At 41.1% G+C, this 23,538-nt stretch overlaps 1 protein-coding gene across 3 annotated transcripts in view; it reads left to right on the top strand.

The window, feature by feature from the left end:
- The window catches only part of TNR (tenascin R), an 835,808-nt gene that overhangs the window by 785,523 nt on the left and 26,747 nt on the right, over positions 1-23,538 (top strand). For all 3 annotated transcript variants that reach the window (XM_077453200.1, XM_077453202.1, XM_077453201.1), the window contains 2 exons: positions 4,409-4,570; positions 6,153-6,316. In XM_077453200.1, the coding sequence (XP_077309326.1) occupies positions 4,409-4,570; positions 6,153-6,316 (326 nt within the window). The remainder of the gene's footprint in view (positions 1-4,408; positions 4,571-6,152; positions 6,317-23,538) is intronic.

Consider the following 23,538-nt stretch of genomic DNA (forward strand, 5'->3'; position numbering starts at 1 on the left):
AATGGCCTGCATGGCAGAGTTCCAAGGAGAAAACCACTGCTGAGCAAAAAGAACATCAAAGCTCGTCTCAATTTGTCCACAACACATCTTGATGATCCCCAAGACTTTTGGGACAACATTCTGTGGACCGATGAGACAAAAGTGGAACTCTTTGGAAGGTGTGTGTCTATCTGGCGTAGAAGGAACACTGCATTTCATAAAAAGAACATTATACCAACAGTAAAATATGGTGGTGGTAGTGTGATGGTCTGGGGCTGTTTTGCTGCTTCAGGACCTGGAAGACTTGCCGTGATAAAAGGAACTATGAATTCTGCTGTCTACCAAGAGATCCTGAAGGAGAATGTCCGACCATCTGTTCGTGTACTCAAGCTGAAACGAACTTGGGTTCTGCAGCAGGACAATGATCCTAAACACACCAGCAAGTCCACCACCGAATGGCTGAAGAAAAACAAAATGAAGACTTTGGAGTGGCCTAGCCAAAGTCCTGACCTGAATCCTATTGAGATGTTGTGGTATGACCTTAAAAAGGCCGTTCATGCTCGAAAACCCTCTAATGTAACTGAATTAGGACAATTCTGCAAAGATGAGTGGGCCAAAATTCCTCCAGGACGCTGTAAAAGCCTCATTGCACGTTATCGCAAACGCTTGGTTGCAGTTGTTGCTGCTAAGGGTGGCCCAACCAGTTATTAGGTTTAGGGGGCAATCACTTTTTCACACAGGGCTATGATGGTTTGGATTTTTTTTCACCTTTAATAATAAACACCTTCATTTACAAATTGCATTTTGTGTTTACTTGTGTTGTCCTTGACTATTCTTTAAATTGGTTTGATGTTCCGAAACACTTAAGTGTGACAAACATGCAAAGGAACAGGAAATGAGGAAGGGGGCAAACACTTTTTCACACCACTGTATATATATATATATATATATATATATATATATATATATATATATATATATATCAGCAGTCATGTGGTCGGTGAGCACCTGTATGCTTTAAACCATTCCTGGCCAACATAGTCTTGACCCCTTAGGTTGACTGAGATGCTATGAGCATGGCATTCGTCCCTGAGCGCCATTACACCACTAGCCCATTTATACCTCCTCAAGCCTTGTGGCAATGGTCTCCAGCAGCAGCTTCATCCAACAGCACCCATTCATTTCCAGAAACATTCCCATCTTAAGGCTCGGTTCACACAGGGGCGACTTGTCCAGGCGACTTCGCCGCCTGACAAGTCGCGCCCCGTTCTGTACTACGGAACCGTTCTAATAGGAGCGACTCAAGTTGCTCCGACTTAGAAAAAAGGTTCCTGTACTACTTTTGCGGCGACTTCGGGCGACTTGCATTGACTTCTATACAGAAGTCGTTTTGCAAGTCGCCGCTGAGGTCGCGGCAGGTCGCGGCGCTGCAAGTCGCGCCGCCTACTGTGTGAACCGAGCCTAAGGTTAGGAGAAGGAAGAGTCCACACAGCTAAAGCCTTTTAACTCTTAACTTAGAAACACATTTAATTTACATATATACTGTACATACATCCAGTCTTCTCAAGAATGATGGCACATTCCTTAGTTGCACACAGAACAAGAATGAGAACAGCAGAGATGAGAACCATTCTGAGGAGTAAACTATACCTTAAGTCAGCCCTATATGCCTTAACAAGGGAATATTAGTAGTCCCATGAATCCTGTACCTCTCCTTCCTTGCTTACCCCCTAGGGTAGGGGTTCTCAACTCCTGTCCTCAGGACCCACTAACAGGCCAGGTTTGCAAGATATCTGAAATACATCACAGGTGATATCATTTTCTGCTCAGTGATTGCAGTATTCTAGTCTGCATCTCCCTAAGGTAATACTTAAAATCTGGCCTGTTAGTGGGTCCTGAGAACAGGAGTTGAGAACCACTGCCCTAGGTGGAAGTTCCCAGAACCTGGCGCTTCAAAGATTATATCTTTGTCCTTGCACTGCTTCACATGACCAGCTTCCCAGGTGGATTCCTGGAAGACTATTTATATAGAACCCACTTACCCAAGCTGCCCTACACTGGCAAAAGCTGGACTGGCACTACCACACTCCTGGTGATACACTCCAATTAACTATCCTGGGGACCTCTAATGGCTATCTAGGCACTTACACTGCCTACTCTCCACGAGTGGAATGCAGTATGGTGGAGGAGACTATGGACCATTTCTTGCTTCAGTGTCCCTTCAATATAGAAGTCTATAAGCGGGTGAGTGGGGCTCTGGGTATCCCTTTCCTTTCCTGCATGTGTTATGTGGAGTGGGCATACGGGGTTTTTCAGACTCACTGGAATTTTGATTTTTAGACACTTTTTCTAGTCAGTTTAGTAGTCCTTTACTACATGTGGAATGCATTGTGTCAGGTTTCCACTCTGAAAAATGTCCTTCCTGTTGAGATGGTGGTGCACAAACTTCTGGGTGAGTTTAGGAAAACTTGGAGTCTTGAGAAGGACAAGTGGCGGCGGGAGGCCTAGACAAAGACGTGAAGGAATGTCAGGTCTTTGTAGCCAGTGTCTGTCAGTCTCTGGGTGTGCAGCTTTTCCTTTCTGTCCTTTCACGTCCCTTAGATTTTGTTACGATCAGATGTTTGGAAAAAGTCTGCATGCATAGATTAAAGTAGTTGTAAACCCTTACAAACCACTTTGACCTACAGGTAAGCCTAGATTAAGATTTACCTGTAGGTCCAAGAAATATCTCCTAAACCTACACGGTTTAGGAGATATTTACTAAAAGACAGTCACAGCTGGCTACGATGCATGCGCCGTAGAAAGCTGCGCGCAGGCGCACTATCAACGTTAGCAGCATGCCATTGCTAACGGCGATATGCCATTAGTGGCGGCTCCCGTGCGCATGCGCGGGAGTGACGTCATCGCTGCTCCGGCGCTGTGAGTGTCCGGAGCAGTGATACCCGGAAGAAGATGGACGCTCCGGACTACAGGGGACAGCAGCGACATTGCTGGCTCCTGTGTCAGGTAAGTGACACATAATGGGCTACTATGCGATGCATAGTAGCCCATTATGCTTTACCTTTGCAGGGAGACAAAGAGGAAGTAAACCCATTAGGGTTTACTTCCTCTTTAAATGTTTAATCCTTTCTTAGCCTGAGGGTGAGTTTAGGATGAGGTAAGGTTGTGTTTTGCATAATTTAGTAGTTTACTGATAAATAAAACTACAAAGAAACATCATTTTATTATCAAGCGCAATGTTTATTAGCAACAAGCTCCACTCCAAACTCGCTCATTCATGTCTTTATGTACCTTGCTTTATGCACTAGTCCAAATCATAGGGTGTGGGGATGTTTATCAGGGGTTGGGCTTGGCCCCTTAGCTCCAGTGAAGGGAACTCTTAAGCGTCAGCATACCAAGACATTTTAGACAATTTTATGCTCCCAACGTTGTGGGAACAGTTTGGGGATGGCCCCTTCCTGTTCTAACATGACTGCACACCAGTGCACAAAGCAAGGTCCATAAAGATATGGATAATCAGGTTTGGGGTGGAGGAACTTGACTGGCTTGCACAGAGTCCTGATCTCAACCCAATAGAACACCTTTGGGGTGAATTCAAGCGGAGACTGCGAGCCAGGTCTTCTCGTCCAACTTCAGTGCCTGACCTCACAAATGCGCTTTTAGATGAATGGTCAAAAATCCTATAGACACACTCCTAAACCTCGAGGACAGCCTTCCCAGAAGAGTTGGAGCTGTTATAGCTGCAAAGTGGGGGCCAACTCAATATTGAACCCTACGTGCTAAGACTGGGATGCCATTAAAGTTCATGTGCGTGTTAAGGCAGGTGTCCCAATACTTTTGACAATATAGTGTATTACCGTGAATGTAGTGCTGCCTGTATTGCTCTGCTCCTCCACCGCAACATCATCTGCAAGCGGTGCAGTGTCAGTACAAGGACAGACTTGCACCTTCCTAGCTGTTAAGGTGACAATAGGTGATAACAGCAATGATGTGTCATAGTATTTGAGCGCGAAGGCCATTCTTCATTAACCTCAAGAACAGATTCCTCCAAAGTCATGAAAAATGATCTCTAGCCGAAGAATTAAGGAGGAAAGGTGTTCAGCGCTTGTGACAAAAATCAGTCAGGTCCCACATCAGCTATAATTACTTTCTCCTCCTGAAAGGCAACAACAGCTAAACGTAAGACAGCTATTATTAATATGACTATTCGGCAGAGAGATGCTCCCTCACATCAAACCTAATAACAGTTATACAGTTTTATGATTCAGAGGATTTCAGGGCAAAGTTACATTCCTGCTATGATGCATATTTTTTGGTGTTCTATAAAGAGATGCAATATGTGTGTACAAAATGCTACAGAAAAGGAGACTTATGCAGAGCTTTGTACTAAGTTTTGAAGGACAGCCTTTCACTGTCACTATTTCCATAGGTCTGGACACCCTTCACCAGGTGACGTCTCAGGGTCGCTACGAACTGAGAATTGACATGCGTGATGGACAGGAAGCTGTGTACGCTTATTATAACAAGTTTTATGTGGGCGATCCACGCAGTATGTATAAACTGCGCATTGGTGACTACAATGGAACCTCAGGTATAACCTATATTTTTTTTCTACGTTATAGATTCTTATTTATGAAGGCAAAAAGAAATGCTTATTGAGGCACAGCTGTCAATCAAAATATTCTTTATAAACTGTTGAAAGCTAAAAGTGGATTAGTGGCTCTGTATAACTGCAGATCTCTGTTCTTCAATCTAAGTTTGTCTTGCACAGTGGTATCTCACCTAGCAGTAAAAAGGGTCGCTGGTTCGAATCCCAACCATGACACTACTTGCCTGGAGTTTGCATGTTCTACCTGTGCCTGCGTGGGAGTACTCCGGTTTCCTCCCACGCTCCAAAGACATGCTGGTAGGTTAATTGGCTTCTGTCCAAAATTGACCCCAGTATATGAATGTGAGTTGGGGACCTTGGATTGTGGGCTCCTTGAGGGTAGGGATTGATGTGAGTGTGGGATGTATGTGTGGAGCACTGCATAAATTGATGGCACTATATGGGTACCTTAAAGTGGAAGTAAACTCCCCTATCGTTTTCATCCACGGAAGTTGCCATCTTTGCCTTGTTTAATCTTCAGCTGCCACGGTGCTGCACATGTGATCCGTTATGACACCAGCCATTGGGTGGTTTGACGGTTTGGTTGAGAGCACAGCCAATGTGCAGTTAGCATTCCCGGCATGCTGTTTTTTTAAAATGTTTAAATCGATGGGTTTACTTCCACTTTCAATAATTAATATAATAGATGAGCATCTTAATGAGACACAATGTACAGGGATTTGGACAATTGTAGAAACACACCCACATTCACTCAGGTTAGACTGGTGTCTTTATTCAATCTTACTAACTATGTAACCATACATGGTGTTTCATGTAGAAAACCGTAGTTTAAAGTGGATGTAAACCCGAATGATAATTTTTTTATGTCATAATGTGGAGTATAAGATTTCCTATCATTTGAGCCCAGTCTTGCCACAAAGATTTAATCCAGCTCTGAGCAATCCTCTTTTATTGTTCAGTGAGATAAATCTTGACAAACAGAGAAAAACTTTGTCAAATCCTCCCCCTTGCTGTGAGTGACAGGTGATTTACATATCTCGTGCACTAGCCTAAGAGACATGCATTATTTTTTAATTCCCACCCACTCCTTTCTTCTGCTGCTCTGCAAGGATTGGCTGTTCCACAACTCAGCATGAATTGACATGCTGAAGGCATGTGTGGACTTTTCTGGGCTTTGACTTGATGTTAGTGATCATAGCAGAAGTTCAGTGTAAGAAATACACAGGAGAAAATTCATGTTGACAAGGGGAGAGTAGAGGTGGGCGGGGAGTCTACTGACATCATGACTCCACCCACTGAGCCCTGGAAAACAGACCCACCCACAAAATCTGCAGTTTTTCGTGTCTCATAGCAGACAGAGGGGAGACATTTGACAGATAAGTATACATGCAGGAGGCATGTATATCCTTCTAGATAACCAATATTGCAGTAGTTTAGGAAGGATGAGAGTGAGTTTACATCCACTTTAATCATATAGAAACCCAGTCATTTAAAGTATATGAAAAATACCTTTGAAAGTTAAATTATGTAACATATTTGCAAACTTTTTACTGTCCTTCCTTAGGCGATTCCCTTACTTATCACCAAGGGCGCCCATTCTCCACCAAGGACAGAGACAATGATGTGGCTGTAACAAACTGTGCATCATCATATAAAGGAGCATGGTGGTATAAGAACTGTCACCGGACTAACCTGAATGGAAAATATGGAGAGACAAGGCACAGCCAGGTGAGATAGCAAAATTTATGTTATAAAGAATAATTTCAAGAAACCTTCAGTAGCTATTTTAAGGCCTCATGCACACTTGATGTTTTTACAGCTGCTTCTAGGTGCGTCTGCCATTTTCTTTTCCTGCCTCTAGACTCCCCTGCATGTTAGCTTATGTGTCCATGCACACACATGCTGAGTACACATGGTCAAAATTTACGACAACAAATGTTCAATGTGAGCTTGCTGTCAACCGACCATGTGTAAGCTCCATCGGTCATTTGTTTCCGACAACAAAAATTTAAGAGCTGGATCTCAAATTTTCCGACAACAAAATCCGTTGTCGTAAATTTTAATCATGCGTCGGAAATAAATCCAGGATTTTGTTGTCGGAATGTCTGATCATCTGTACGCGGCAATAGGGATTGATTTATTAAAGGTTAATGGACTGTGTACTTGCAAAGTTGCACTCTACAAATGCAGTTGCTCCAGAGCTTCGTAAATTCACGGAAGACGTAATATATGACGAAACATGTAGGGCTTGCTGCATGCTGACATCATCGCATCCCTATCGTAGGTTGAAATGGTTGTTGGAAAATACCATGTACAGTTTGACATTTTATTCATTTACAAGCATACCCCACTTTTAAGTACACAATGGGTTTATTTACTAAAGCTGGAAAGTGCAAAATCAGGCTCACCTCTGAATAGAAACCAGTGAGCTTCCAGGTTTTATTACCAAAGCTTAATTGACCGAGCTGGGGTTAGAAGTTCATTGGTTTCTATGCAGAAGTGAGCCTGATTTTGCACTTTCCAGCTTTAGTAAATAAACCCCATTGTGTACTTAAAAGTGGGGTATGCCTGTACTTGTGTAAGTGCAATTTTACATTTTTAAAATATATAATTGGAAGATTTTACACTATTGGACCGTTTTTTCCTTCCAAACTTCTGCTAATGGTGTCTGGCAAGGCCAGTCTGGAGGAAACCAGTGGTTTAGCCACCCATAGGAGTTTATCCCTATCTGCAAAGATCCCATTGATGAGATCTGGTAAACACTCTTATTATCAGAGGTGGAGGTTTCACACAAAGAGGTTTACATTGCTGCTGGTGTTGAATTTCTCTTAATGAACTCTTAAAGAAGAAATTTCATTTATTTCACTTATTCACGTGGACTATAATTGTCTTACTTTATTTTCACAGAAGTGTATTTCATTTTGGTTTGTATTGCATAAGGGCAGCTCTGTTTTATGTATATTAATAAGGTATTATGCAAGGAAAATAAAAAAAATGCATTTTTGCTTGCACATGATTGGATGATGAAAGTCAGCAAAGTTGCTCATTTACTAAGCTCTTGCAGAGTGCAATTGCACTTTGCAAAGTACATAGTCTATATCCCGATAGTAAATCAACCCCTTAAACTTTTAGCAGCGCTTAATGGCAGGAGAGTTTAGAGGGAAGAAAAACCCCACTTCCAGTGAATTCAGAAGCAGCAGAGTTTTGGCAGAAAAAATGCTTGATGCTGCTAAACGCATTCATTCATTTAAAGGCCAGAATAAATTAAGATTCTAGCCAATAAAATAAATAAACGCCCAAACATCAATCACTGCTAAACCGGTATGAAAAAATGCAGCTTGAGAGACTTTTTAATGATCATTTTCCCCTGTCAGGAGGCACAGCATTTTACAAAAAACAGTGTGCATGAGGCCTTAATATAAAAGGTGTAGCACTACCTCTGAAGGAGCCGCCGATAGATTTGAGTCCTCTGCTCTTCCTTGGTCCTAAGCGGAGTCCCATCCCTACTGACACCACCAAGATACCTTGGCCAGGTAGTCTCCCAACTGTCACACAAGAAGGATACATACCAGTATAATAAAAAAACTGGTTGTATTGGTAGAAATATAATAATAAGGCAATGCAACAGTTTAAGTGTTAGCCATTAAACACAGTGAGTCAATACAGTACAATCAAATACTCTTTAAAGTGTGGCCACCTATGTCCTGCAGGACCAAGAGAATAACCAAAAGCTTTCTGACTGGGAGATCACTCCCCAAGTGAGATGTATATGAATAGCAAGGAAACAACTGGCTAGCTCACTTGTAGGCCCTCAGTCAGGAGAGTCTAGGTTTAAGCCTGAAAATCTGTTAGACCTCCTGCACACCAGTATTGCCAATGAATAGACTCTGATTATGAAATCAATCTGAAGATTGAGGCTTCTGCTGGCTTAGTTGGGGCCCTTATGTTTGCGTGCAAAGCTGTCTCTTTAAGATGTGTAAAGAATGGGACAGCTTCCTTTAAAAGACAAAGTTATTGGCATAGGTCACTTTAAGAGATGAAGATGTTGGCATGGTTCACTGTAAGATATGAATTTGTAGGCAAGAGTGGATGTGGTTCTTTAAAAGGAGAGTTTGAGCTTAAGCAGCAAAAGCAACCTCTTTAAATGGCCTTGGCTGAAGTAGATGCAGCTACAGAGACAAATTCTGCCTAGCAGGGAGCAAAGGGTTGACTCAGTTCAGCAGCCTGGGGGCAGTGGCTATGATAGCAAACAAGGTATGGCATCTTGCAGCAATAAAGGGAAAGGGTATATTTGTCTCTAATAAAGGCCAACATTGAAGAATCGTATCATCTTGGCAAGCCTGGCTGCCAACAAAAACGAAATATAACTGGTAGCAATGAAGTCTGCAACCCTCTCACCCAGTCCTGCGACAATTCAGAGTGATGGTTGTCCTGCGGTTGGAGGCCCCCTTTAACTGAAGATGTGACTGTAGTGGTTGCGACTCACACACTCCTGCAGCTGAAAGGTCTCCACCAAAAAGCCCTCTCTGCTCAGTGTTTAGCTTAACAATCTCCTTCTTGACTTCTCTAGCTATACTGTAGACTCTGACTCAACCCAGTCAGATCCAGAACGGCATGGCTCTGTACAAACTCTTACACACTCCTTCCCTCTGCAATGTCTCTCTCCTACTTTCTCTGTGCTTTCCTGGGCCTTTCCCATCCCTTGGTGATTGCTTATGAGCTGTGTAGTTTGACTTCAGCTTTACTTCCAGCCCACAACTCTCAGAAGGCTCTGTATACCAGTATTAGGACAGTGCTGTCATCCTATGGATAAATAACATTTTGCATTCACAGTAACAATGCATGGTGTTACAAAAGAATAATTAAAAAAATAGGCACTTGTAAGATTCAAAATCTCAACTTTTACGATAGTACAACCTTACCTTATAAAGTTACCTTTGTGTGCCATTACTTACTTGTAGTTTCTCCCTGTCAAAATAGGAATATCAGCTTAGTGTCAGGCTGTATGGTTCAATGGATTCTAACCTGCGTAAAACTGATAAAAACGGTTTTGGCTGAGGTCCTTTGTAATTATACTGACAGTAATATGCCAGCTCCTAAATTCATTCTGGGGTGGGTCCACTTTCATTAAAATGAGTGGCTGAAGGCAGACAATAAATGTCTTCTCATGATTTTCATCAATCTACTTCTTTTTGCTTACATTTTTATCTTCCAATGTGAAGAATTCAACATATTCTAATGAACTGTGGGTGGCAATAAAAGTATAAAAGCCAAGAATGGTAAAATATTCAGATTACATTTTTTTTTATGATTCCATTATTATGACAGTAAGGAGACCTTGCTCACTAACACACGCAAAACGTCATTTATTCACTATAAAGGAGAAAGAATACAACCTTCTTTCATGTTTATTTCAAACTATTTCTGGTCTCCTTCACCGCTATGGATTCCACTGGAAAAGCAGGTATGGTGATTTTAATCTGTAACACCTGCCACTGCAAGTGCTACTGTTTTAAGCAGACCCTCAAGGTCGTTTTCTCTGGCTCGATTGCTGACTTGTGGGTACACCCTCATTTTGTTAAATATATATGTGCCACATACTGGTCAAATTGAATTTTTACAAACAAATTTCCCCTGCCCAAAGCACCCACCCCCTTCTCCCATGTTGAGGGTATGTAGCCTGGTATGGTTCAGGAGGGGGGGTGCTTGCTTGCCCCCCCCCCCGACCTGTCGGGCTGCATTCTCAGATAAGGGTCTGGTAGGTATTTGGGGGGCACAAGATTTTTTTTCTATTTGGCATGGGGCTCCCCTTAAAATCCATACCAGACCCAAAGGGCCTGGTATGGACTGGGGGAAAAGACACTACGCCGTTTTTTTTCTTTCTTTTCAAATATTTTATTGAATATAATGCAATAAAAAGAGTCATACAATAGATTTATAGTTAAGAAGAATGTATAAAAGTGTGAAATGAGGCTTCTCAGTATATTAACAGGAGGTGAATACTATAATAACAGTCATGTAATTTGGGATATATAAGTTTAACACATTTTAGCTAAAGATAAACATGTATAAAGTTTAATAACTGGATTAGATACATAGTAAAAATTGTAGTTTTAAAGTTTAGGGTTGGAGGAGATTTGATATAATATAGGGTAAAAGAAAGGTTGTTACCAGGAAGGTATAGAGAGGTAAGTAGATAATTCAGGGCCAAGATCCAACCATGTGGCTTGGTTATTCCCTGAATAAAAGATACTTAATTAAACCATCCCTAAAATCTCCTCTATAGTAATAACATTAGGAAATATATAACTCATTAATTTAGCTTGTACAGCTATATATAGTAAAAGGAGAGGGTGTGGGGAAAGCAAGGGTGGAGGAAGCATATATAAGGGTTGTGGAGGGAGGAGACCACTCCGAAAGAAAATGGTATGTTAATAAATTCCTACGCCATTTTTTTAAAAAAAAATTCTATTGCGGGGCAATTGCCAGCATTATTCATCTTTACATCCATCTGTTCTATCAGTGGGGAAGCCCGCTGACAGATGATAACTCACGGTTGTTAAGGATGCGTGCGGCTGGCTTCCCGGCCCGCTGCTTAACAACCAGGTATTTCTTTACACAGAATTCAAATCAGTCAATCGTTTTCTGACCGATCCGAATTCTAATCATTCTGAAAAGTTGGAATTTATTAGAAAATTTATAAATTAAACAAATTTTTATGAAAACTAAACTAAATTTAACAAAGACAAAACAAATTCAGAAACCAAACTAAACTAATTCTATACGAAACAATATTAGTAACATAACAAATCTATCCAAAACTAGACAAATTGTTTCCATGTTGCACATGTCTAAGCCCTTGTACACACGGTCGAACATTCCGACCACAAAATCCGTCGGATTATTTCAGACGGATTTTGTCCAAAACTGGTGTTGCATACACACGGTCGGACAGTATTGTTGGAAAATCCGATCGTTTGGAATGTGATGACGTTCGTTCAGGCTAGTAGCCAATAGCTTTGGTCTCGTAATTTGATCTGAGCATGCGTGGCACTTTGATCGGAATTCTCTACAAACGATCGGACAAAGTCCGATCGGATCATGTTGTCGGAAAATTTTATATTCAGCTCTCAAACTTTGTTGATCGGACATTCCGATGGAAAAAGTCAGATGGAGGCCACACACGGTCTAATTATCCGACAACACGGTCCTATCGGACAATAAAAGTAAGAAAATATGTGGCACTACCTAACCTATTAAATACAAAACAAATAAATTAATAATTACTAAAGTGCAAATACTGCAACAAATTGCAGAACAAAAGTGCTAAAATATATCCACCTCACTTATGTGGTATATTGTGCAATATATCCAAACCGTGCAAATAAATATAATACGTCTAATATAGAATAATATACATAAATAAATAATCAATATTCATATAAGTGCATAGGTAACCAAAAAGTCCATAAGTGAAAAAAGATAAAATTAAATAAATTAATAAATAAAGATGCTTGATAAGCAATGCTGTGCCAAATGCAATGGTAAATGGTGACCATAAAGCAAAGTCCATGCAGTGAAACAGTAACAATAGCTTCCAGTGCGTGACAGTTCACCACAAACTTCAGTGCTCAACTTGTGCACCACCAGTTTCCCCCAGCCTCTCACCTCAAACATATAGCATTAAAGCGCTGTATATAAAAAGATGCCACTTCACCACTTCGTCCTTAACCGTCCAGCCTCACATCTATAACACTGTACATATATAGGTGACACTTCCTCAATTTCTCCTCATGCGTCCAGTTAGAAAAATAAATGGTTCATAGAGGATGGAAGAAAGACAGAGGGGGCTCCCATGTGAAGTATGTAAACACACAAATTTATTAAAACGATATCCACACTTACATAAAGGCAGATAAAAACACGAATCCGTAACAACACCGACTTCCGGTCTCGGCCGCGACCGGAAGTGATACACGTAACACCTAGCTCCTCCCTGACGCGTTGCGTCACAACCTCGTGACTTTATCAAAGGGATTTTATCCGTCGGAATGTCCAACCGTGTGTACAAGGGCTAACAGTTACACAAGACGAGACCACATTCTGGTTACCAACCACCCCCCCCCCCCCCCCCCCAACTTGTATCTAGCTCTGAGATCAGTCAGATCACGCTTTGCATAGATTTAGCTCTGCAAAATGCACATCTTAGGGTCTGTCATAGAACACTAAACAAATCTCTTCTTAAACATGCTGATGTTCATGATCACGTGTCAGCAGCCCTGAGGGAATATTTTCAGTTGAAAGAAGGTAGAGTATCAGAAGCTTCTACAATGTTGGAAGCTCATAAAGCTTTTTTCCAGGGTCAGTACATCTTATTTCACGCTCGTATGAAAAAAGACACTGAATGTCCGTAGGACAGAGGCACAGCTGATTTGGTCCCCTATGATTCTTCTTTTTCATACTTTTACCTCATTGAGGAATCAAATTAAAGATATGGAAAAAAATTGGTGGAAAAGTCTTTGTTGTGAAAGCAGAGGTTCTATGCGTTCTACAAGAAATCACACAGAAGTTGGCCAATAAACTTAGAAAACACCCATTTAATGGAAAGCCTACTTACTGTTCCCAGTCTATAGCTAAAATATTCAATGACTACTACAGAAAGCTTTATAATTGCTTGCTTGTCGCTGGACAATCATTTGTCTTTTCTTAACCACTTCAGCCCCGAAAGGATTTACCACCATCCTGACCAAGCCCTTTTTTGCTATATGGCCCTGTGTCGCTTTAACTGACAATTGCACGGTCGTGCAACGTTGTACCCAAACAAAATTGACGTTCTTTTTTTCCCACAAATAGAGATTTCTTTTGGTGGTATTTGATCACCTCTTCAGTTTTTATTTTTTGTGCTATAAACAAAAAAAGAGCAACCATTTTGAAAAAAAAGCAATATTTTTAACTTTTCTGTTATAATAAATATCCTCAAAAAAGATATAAAAAAAGAATTTCTTCCACGGTTTAGGCCAATATGTATTCTTCTACATATTTTTGGTAAAAAAAAAAAAAAATCCCAATAATTGTGTATTAATTGGTTTGCAAAAAAGTTATCATGTATGCAAAATAGGGGATACATTTATGGCATTTTTATTATTCTTTTTTTAATTAGAAATGCCAGCAATCTGCAATTTTTATTGTGACTGCGACATTAGGTGGACAGATCGGACACTTTTGACACTATTTTTGGACCACTGGCATTTATACAGTGATCAGAGCTATAAAAATGCACTGATTACTGTGTAAATTTCACTGGCAGGGAAAAGGTTGAACACTAGGGGGTGATCAAGGGGTTAACTGTGTTCCCTCAGCATGTTCTAACTGTAGGGGGGATGGGCTCACTAGAACATGACAGAGCTCACTACTCCCAATCACTGGGAGCAGTAGATCCCTGTCAAGTTGCTAGGCAGAACAGGGAAATCCCTTGTTTACATAGGCATCTCCCCGTTCTGGCTCTCCGTGCCATGATGGCAGGCCCGGGCAGACATTGAGTCTGCGGGACCCGCAGGCACACTTCCTCTCCAGTTTACATGTAAACATCACTATGGAGGAACTTAGATACATTTTTAAACAGTTAACTTTGCATCCGTCTCCAGATCTGGATCGTCTCCTCTATGCATATTATAAACAATTTCTACCTATATTGTCCCCCATATCTTTAAGACTGTTTGCTACTAACAGAGAACCAACCCCATCCCCAATTTGTATACTCTCATATAACTGTTTTCCCTAAGCCCAGGAAAAATTCTGCCTCTCCAGCTAATTATCGCCCAATAGCTTTGCTAAATTTGGACTACAATAATTTTACAAAAAATTCTGGCAAACTGAATTTATGCTTTCCCCATAAACCCCACCTCCTTGAGTTGGACTGAGCTGACCTGTCCACTTGAATCACTGAAACCTCGACTTCTTGCTCCTATGCTATTTATGAGCTCCATCTGGAAGCGGAAATACTCCCTCACCCCAACATGTTTGCCTCTAACTAATGTACTTAATCCAGTGATCCAAGACAGTCTTTCTTACCTCCAAATGCTTTCATGGACCTAAGTTAATTTATTCCAATTAAGGCATTTAGTCAACCCAGTGGCACATAGAATGAAAACATTTGAAGCATTGAGAGTATTAGTAAAAAAAAAACTCCCTGTACGACTAGTGTATTCTTATTTATATTTTAAAACATACTTCTACTCCATACTGAATTCACTGACACTGCATAGGCCTACTGAGTTTGGGGTGGTCTATACTTAGGATCCCTTCCAACTTAATTTGATCTCTACCTTATATAAGCTGTTGCATGGTGCTTCTGGGGACTCACATCTCTACACGTTAAAATTGGAGACAATACTTCAACACATTAAATTACAACACCTCAATGGGATGAAATTTGGAAATGGCAGCTAAGTCTTGCCAATACTTGGTCTACAAGAAAATATTTATAAAATGTTAATGTTTTGGAATCGGACAACTGAAGAGCTTCATTCTTTTAAATCTGAAATATCAGGAACTTATTGGAGCTGTAATTCAGAAGAGGGTACACTATTACACATTTTTTGGAGCTTCTCCACAATTGGTTCCTTTTGGGAAGCAGTGCTGGAGCTTCTTGAACAGCAATTTGGGGTCCTGTACCCTTCCAGTCCCCTTCAGTGCTTGCTTGGCTTGCCCTTCCCTGGCATTCTGGAATTATCTAAACAATTAGTTCTACATGTTATAACAGTGGCCAGAAGGCATATCTCTCTCTTAACTGGAAATCCTCTACAACCCCATCTAGAACCCAACTTCTGAACACCATTGTAACCAAACAACTTTAGGTAATTTCAATCTCATATGGGATCCATGGAACACATTTATTTTAAGTTCAGAGTCTTAATGCATGACTTTTATATTATGTTTACTGTCCTAAATAAGAGCCACATATATTTGGCTCTACATTATTTGCTATCTCATTGGGGTGAACATCTTTATGATGGTTAACATTTATTTTCTGCTCCTAACAAATATCTTAAGGTCTATTGTTTATTGAATATATTCTTGTTTCTTTATAATATAATTTTTGGCTGTACCCCAGCTGTTTTCTGGGGTTACCATAATTTTATACCCTACATTAATATGTATGTTATGTACCGTTACCCCTGTAGGGGGTCTCTGTATATGTGCCTAGGCTCGTTCTCTAATCAGTGCAGGCAGCCAGGCACACAGCCATAGCTCATGCACTCAGACACAATAAATAGTCCAGATTTCCCCTTTTGAAGTATATTGCTAAGTATCTGGTAACTTGGGAGAACAGTGGGGTATGAGATACTCCAAAATGCTTAATGCATAAATTGCAGAGGACTCTTCTCTATCTGTCAGCAGCAGCAATATAGTATCCGCTCCCAGCGGAGAACCAGGGGGATTACTGAATCAGTGTAGAAGAAGTAGGCTGAAATTCCCTAGCTTCTTGCAGCATCAGGACCACTGCACACAGGGGTTTGGCTCCACTCATAGATCCTGGCAATGATCAGTCTAGAGATATGACCTCCAGCAGAGTTGCCCAGCTTCCAATCCAAGAAGGGGGGTCCAGAGGCAAACAGTTCCCTTTCCCTTAAGCAAAAGGATCCATCTCCACAGGACGAGAAAGGATTCCAGCATATTTAACTGTAGTCAAGTCACCATCTGGGCACACCTCCCCAGGGATTGGCTAGAGTGCACTGCACCTGTGGGTTACCTGCACTGAGCCATAGACCTCTGTTATTACCTACGGGTTTGGTGTACTTTTAGAAAGTGCACCACGCCTGCAGGAAGTAATAGGATTCTATGGCAAAGTGCAGCTAACCCACAGGAAAGCCAGCGGTGCACTGCTCTGGGTAAACCACAGCACATCAGTGTAAAAGCAGCCTTATGCCCCTTTCACACGACCGGTCCAATCCAATCAGACCCTCCATTCACCTCTATGGAGCGACAAATGTAAAAAGACTTGTGTCTGAAGGGGATCTATCCCCTACCATCTGGGCGGATTGGAGGGCCCATAGAGTAGTAGAGTAGAGTGGGCTGTGTCTGCTCTGCATATGCGGAGTGTACACAGACCTGTCATCTGCCCACTCTGCTCATTGTGGCCCGCGACCCGTTACCAAGTCGCTTAAGTGGCCCTTGCTCTTCAAAGGGTTGGGCACCCCTTGGGCTAGACTCTAATAAATATTCAGACCAAACATATGAATTCTCCCACCCTAAGCTCCAGAAAGGTCTTTTGAAGGCAGGGGGAAGCAATCAACTCCCAGCCTGTTAAACCCTGAACCATACTAAGCAATTACTGCTTCTGTGGATACAGCAGAAGCCAAAACACAAAATTTGCCTAGCAGTCTAGCTAAGAGGGTGCTATATGTATATATATATAAAAAATCTTCAATACTTAAGCTACGTTTTCATGGCTTAATTGCATGCTGGTTTTGCTTTTTCTGATTATGTGTAATAGCTGATTACTGGCTTTATGTAGACATTTGATTGCCTACATTATAAGTGTACTTTTTATCCCTTATTTATATTTTCTCCTATTTTCAAAACTTCAGTTTCACAATATCAAAAAAAAATAAGTTTCAGCCGGAAAACTGTATGTGTGAAGGTCAGCAAGTATCAGTTCTCCTGCGATTATAGATAAGTAAATTATCTGCAGCCAAATCAGGATGAGAAAAATTGAAAACCAGTAAAGACTTTGCAGTTTGGTAAGAAGCCAAAAGTGAAGACGAGAAGGAAAGATTAAAATCTTGCTTCATAGAATTGTCTTGGCCTCTAATCATGGTATTTCCTCCTATATCACAGAGGTGAAATGATATTTGCTTTAGCATCATACTTTATAGTTTGGATATAAATATGCTTTACTCTCGTGTATAAAACCCATCTTAGCACAGATACTTTTCATTAATATTTCATATACTCAAAAATCTGTTAATATTTATGAACTGATATTACAGTTCTGAAACAATAATGTGCTATGGGACTGACTACCTTCATCACAAACAAGGCCAAAGTATCACCAGTGATACTTGATACAGTCATATTGCTAGAGAAATAGAAACTTCTGTAAAATTCTGAATTCAGACAAACGGACTCTCGCTCCAACAGCAAGCCTAATCTTGGTGTACATATCACAAATCATAAAACTGTATTTAACAAACATAATAAACCAATAAAAGAAAAACTGTTAATGCTTTTTAACCACTTAAGCCCCGGACCATTTGGCTGGCCAAAGACCAGAGCACTTTTTATGATTCGGCACTGCGTCGCTTTAACTGACAATTGCTCGGTCCTGCGCTCACAAACAAAATTGATGTCCTTTTTTCCCACAAATATAGCTTTCTTTTGGTAGTATTTGATCACCTCTGCTATAAACAAAAAAATAGCGACAATTTAGAAAAAAATGCATTATTTTTACTTTTTGCTATAATAAATATCCCAAAAAATATATAAAAGAAACATTTTTTTCCCTCAGTTTAGGCCGATATGTATTCTTCTACATATTTTTTTTTTAAAATAGTAATAAGCGTTTTTTGATTGGTTTGCGCAAAAGTTATAGCGTCTACAAAATAGGGGATAGTTTTATGCCATTTTTATTAATAATTTTTACTAGTAAAAAAACTGCAACATTATGGTGGCATTATGGCGGAAAGGATCGAACACTTTTGGCGCAATTTTGGGACCATTCACATGTATACAGCGATCAGTGCAATTAAAAATGCACTGATTTCTGTGTAAATGTGACTGGCAGTGAAGGGGTTAAGTGTCTCCTAGGGAGTGATTATAACTGTGGGGTAGGAAGGGCTATGTGTGACGCACCATTGATCACCTCTCTCGATTACAGGGAGCTGTGATCAGTGTCAGTAGACAGAATGGGGAAATGCTTGTTTACATTAGCATTTCCCCATTCTTCCTCTCCATGAGATGATCGCCAGTATCCCCATGGACACCAAGTCTGCTGGACCGGCAATCACACTCACGGAGGCCGTGGTTGGCACGCACACCCACAAGCTGCTTCTTAAAGGGCAACTAAGAGGTATGTGATTCTGCCTGTACGTGCTCGTCTGCCGCAGTATATGTGCATGAAGCGGTCGGCAATCGGTTAAAGAAAACAAGCTAAATATTTGCACACGTTTCACGTTGATGCTTCTAGAATGTTTTTATCTGTTTTATACAGAATATTTAATTGGGTGTTAACTTTTCTTCATTGTGAATTAGCATATCTCCAATGCCTCTTCTCTGCACATTATTCTTTGGCAGTGCTGTCTACTTCCTTCTTGGTCTTCCCTTCTTTGCTTCTCTCTCAACAGCTTGTCAGCAGGTCTTCTTTGGCCTTCTTCTAAGCTGTTCTCCTTGGAGGGTGCAATCGTGAGCTTGGCTTGTGGGACCAGGTTTGCTGGCCTATTCAGTGCATTTTGTTCTTTGGTAATTTTTCCTATTGCAGGTTAGATGGTTGTTGCCCATAACCATCACTTCTGGCATTCTTGACCATCGACCTAAGGTGCCATGCAAAATATATCTGGCAGTAATGTGAAGGATCATCCATTTTTATTGCTGTTGATCTTTCATGATCTTCAGATTATTTGACATTGGGCAAGAGCTTCTCCAGCATTCTGATTCATCTTAATTCCTTCTGCTGAAAACATTCCACTTTTGAGTGAGTGGTCAATTGTGACTGGCAATCTCAGCATCCCTAAAGTTCTTTCATTATTATTGGCTACTGCAGTTAATTTAACTACTATTACAAATCCAAATATAACATATCTTTGGAAATTCAATGATAGAAATACTATCTACTGGAAAAGGTATGCCTGTTTGATGAAAGGGGTAGAATATGAAAACCCTAATGATTCAAATTACTTTTGCCCAATACAGTATATATTACTATGATGTTTAGTGTTAGGTAAAATATTGTTATTATTATTATACATGATTTATATTGCACCAACAATTTACGAAGTGCTTTACAGCATGAGGGTAGACAGCACAATTACAATACAATTTAATACAGTAGGAATCAGAGAGCCCTAATCATTAGAGCTTACAATCTAATGCCCCTTACACACGAGCGGAAATTCCACCAGCAAAAGTCCGATGAGAGCCTTTGGTCGGAAATTGCGACCGTGTGTATGCTCCTTCGGACTTTTGCTGGTGGAATTCCAGCCAGCAAAAGATTGAGAGCATGTTCTCTATTATTCGGTCGGAAAAAGTTCTGATCGGAAATTCTGATCGTTTGTACCAATTCCGACGTGCAAAATTTCTACGCATTTTCTCGGCTCGTCATAGTGTTGTGCATCACCGCGTTCTTGACAGTCGAAAGTTCAGAGAACTTTTGTACAACCGTGTGTATGCAAGCCAAGCTTGAACAGAATTCCGTCTGAAAAATCTTGGATGGCTTGAATTCCGCTCGTGTGTATGGGGCATAAGAGAATATAAAAGAGAAAAGCATTCAGAGAAGATCAATATGGAGTATCATACAAACTGCACAATGTACAAAATGGAGCAGTCAAGTGTATGTCGCTTACAGCACAGTATATTGAGAAAACACCCTGCCCTCCAATATATTCAGCACACCCCACCATTCAAACTTATACACATCCTACTGTGTGCCCCTTTACATTCATTACCTTACATTACCCCCCTCCAGTGCTTCTATAAGTGAATTAACAGGATAAAGTTTTTTGTCTTTTCTTGTCTTGCTGCAGAATCTACACATCCTGGCCAACAGTTCTCATTTTCCTCATTCTTTTTTAAGACGAGCTTCACCCACTACTTGCCCTCCTGTCCCTGAGCTACTTACTATATTGAAAATAAAATAAGTAAATAGTTTTTTTGCCCTAATATCTACCTTGAATCAAATTGCTAATTGCAAATTGTACTTGTTTTTAGCCTAAATACTAAAATTTGCACTTAAAACTGTAATTTTGTAACTTTTGGAAATGCCAGTAAAAACTTGGCTGTGCGAGGAAATTTTGGGTGTCGTGTCAGTAAATTCAATCTGGTAGGTTGGCAACCCTGCTTGTATATCTGCTGTCTTCAGCTTGCTATATTCTGTAGAATTCTTACATCGTGTTAGAATGTTCACTTCCTCATTCAGCAGTAGAGGTGTAGTCTTTGCTTTTACTGGGAGACAGCTGATTGGAGGAAAGGCACACAAACCCCCTCCACATAGGCAGCGACTTGCAGAGCTGTGCTGTGACAAGACAAGCTCTTTGCTAATCTATTTATAACAACCTCCCTCATACACAAATTTTCAGCTTCTTTTCCCATCTCAGAGAACTTGTCAGAAGTTATCATGCTGATAACAGAAGAATGGAGCAGAATAAAGACATGGGACTTAGAGCTTTGGAGAGTGATAAGAAAACACTTCAGATATGAAGTGTGTTATATGCGTTTAGGTCAGAGTTCATGAATAGGGTTTACATCCACTTTATTGCAAATATGCAAAGAATTTATATTACTCTACTGACTCTATACAGTGTTAGGAGATTAGTTGCAGATGCAAAGTATGCAGTTAATTTTTCTTTTCTTTGTAATAAAATAGGTCTGTGAGGACCAGTAGCCTCCAGGAGATCTTACTAGCTTAATGAAGCTCTTAAGTACAGCAGCCCTCATGACATCTGCCACGGTTGACAAATTTCTGTTAAGGGCTTAAATTGAACAGAATCACTGACAATCACTCACAAATGATTTTTAAGGAAGCTGACATATGCAGATTATTAATAATGATTAGAGATGAGAGAATTCTGGAAAATGTGCTCTGCCAGCAACTCTTTTGCTGGCAGGGTCATGTGTTTGCGATCTTTTTATCATTTTTGGGACTTTTCCTTCAAATTCTTTTATCCGCCCTTTGGCATTAACTCTCAAAGGGATTTGTCCCCCTCACGTACTTGCTCCCACATCTAAGACTTCAGTACTAACCACTGGTTAAAAAGACACCGTAACTTTGTCCATTCAGTGCCTGTGTAAAGCATCACCTGCTCCATTCCACTAATACTCACCTTTCCAGTGTAGAGAGACCCCCAAAGTAGTTGCTGGACACTAACAGGCCACCTATCACCCCTAACAATGACCTGCCCTAAAGGTGCACCCAGCGACACAAAGGGGTAGATTTACTAAAACTGGTGCATTCAGAATCGGGTGCAACTGTGCATGGTAACCAATCACCGTCCAACCTCAGCTTGTTCAAATAAGCTTTGGCAATAAAACCTGGAAGCTGATCGGTTTCTATGCAGAAGTGAGCCTGATTTTGCACTCTGCAGCTTTAGTAAATAAACCCCAAAGACTCACCAGTAATACTTGATCTGAAAGGAAAACCTGCAATAGCATGGGAGGAAATGCTACAAAATCTGCAATGGCATGGGAGGAAAAACAGACAATGGGTACAGACATCCAACTCTTCATAAATGTAGGACATTAATAAATCATAAAGTAAAAGAAGTTTCCTAACAACTTTGGTCTTAAGTCCAACACAACTCATTCCACACACGTATGCAAATTCTCTGCCCACCTGTCCCATATTTTGTGGTATTTGGCTGGACATCCACGATGTCTATATACCAGTTTAACAAAGGGTAGCTTGCGGTTTATTTCTACTACCCACTCACGAACGGTAGGTACGGCTGGACGCATCCAGTATTTAGCCACTAGCTTTCGTGCACTGAACAGTATAGAGCGCAAGAACGTGGCCAAAAAGTTATCAACAGTGACATCAGAAAATATGCTGAGTATGCAACTTTTTGGGTCCAGTTGAAGGGGTGAACCCATATGGTCGTGTAAGAACTTAATGATCTGCCCCCAAAACTCCTGGATTATTGGGCATTGCCACATGAGATGATAGAACGTACCAGCCGTACTAGAGCATCAGGGTGGTATCTAGCAATCCGGACAGGGGTGAGATATGACTTATGTACAATATATATCTGCGTTAAACGGTCAGGTAGGTTAAGTGAAGCCTATTTAATATTCTCGAGTGCATCCTCCCGTTCCTCTCTCTCAAAGGGACCCACATCCCCTTCCCATCTTATCCTAGCCCGTTCGGTGATTTGCGCCACCAAGCGGGCACGGAGCAAGTTGTACAGGGTCGAAATCAATTTAGTCGGTTCGTCTCCCATTATAACTTCTGTTAAAGCTAGTGGCTGTACACCTGGGAGGCCCTGAACAAACTGTGCACGGAGCGCGTGTCGCAATTGCAAGTATCAAAAGTGCATGTGGGGGGGGGGGGCATGTCGAATTCCGCTTGCAATGAAGTTAAATCCCTTATACCCAGAGGAGTCACCACCTGGTGTAGGTAGACTACCCCCCTAGAAGCCCACAATTCTACAGCAGGTAAGCTATGTAGTTCACGAAGCAAGGGGTTGCGCCATAACGGAGTATGTGAGTGGTAGTAGTCTGCTCCCATTAATCTAAGGGCTAGTTTCCAAATACACCGGTGGTGTGGTAGGATCCGGGCCCGGGCATCCCTTACCCCACCACCACGAAAAATAATCTCAAGGGGAGTATGTACATGGGATTCAGCTCCCCCGCCCACCAAGGCCTGGTACCCGTGACTGTCTGCTTTATGAAGGTGGTAAAAATGTGAGATTTGCGCTGCTATATAGTACGTGCGAAAATCAGGGAGAGCTAAGCCCCCCATAGATGTCGGATTTTTAAGAGTGTTCCATGCCAACTTATGTCTAGATTGGCCCCATATGAAGGTGTTCAGAACACCGTCCAGTGTTTTTAAGAACGCCACAGGGACCATGACAGGGGAATGCCAAAGTACATACAGGAGCTTAGGCAATAAGATCATTTTAGTAATATTGACCCTTCCCATGACCCCAATGGGGAGACGGGACCAAGCCTGAGTCTTCTCCTTCACATACAGAAGCAACGGTTTGAGGTTGCAAGGGACATATTCCAGAGGCTCTCTCGTA

The sequence above is a fragment of the Lithobates pipiens genome, unplaced genomic scaffold (genome assembly GCF_037356315.1).
Source record: "Lithobates pipiens isolate NorthernLeopardFrog02 unplaced genomic scaffold, aLitPip1_a1.2 Scaffold_23, whole genome shotgun sequence".
In the NCBI taxonomy this organism is placed as follows: domain Eukaryota; kingdom Metazoa; phylum Chordata; class Amphibia; order Anura; family Ranidae; genus Lithobates; species Lithobates pipiens.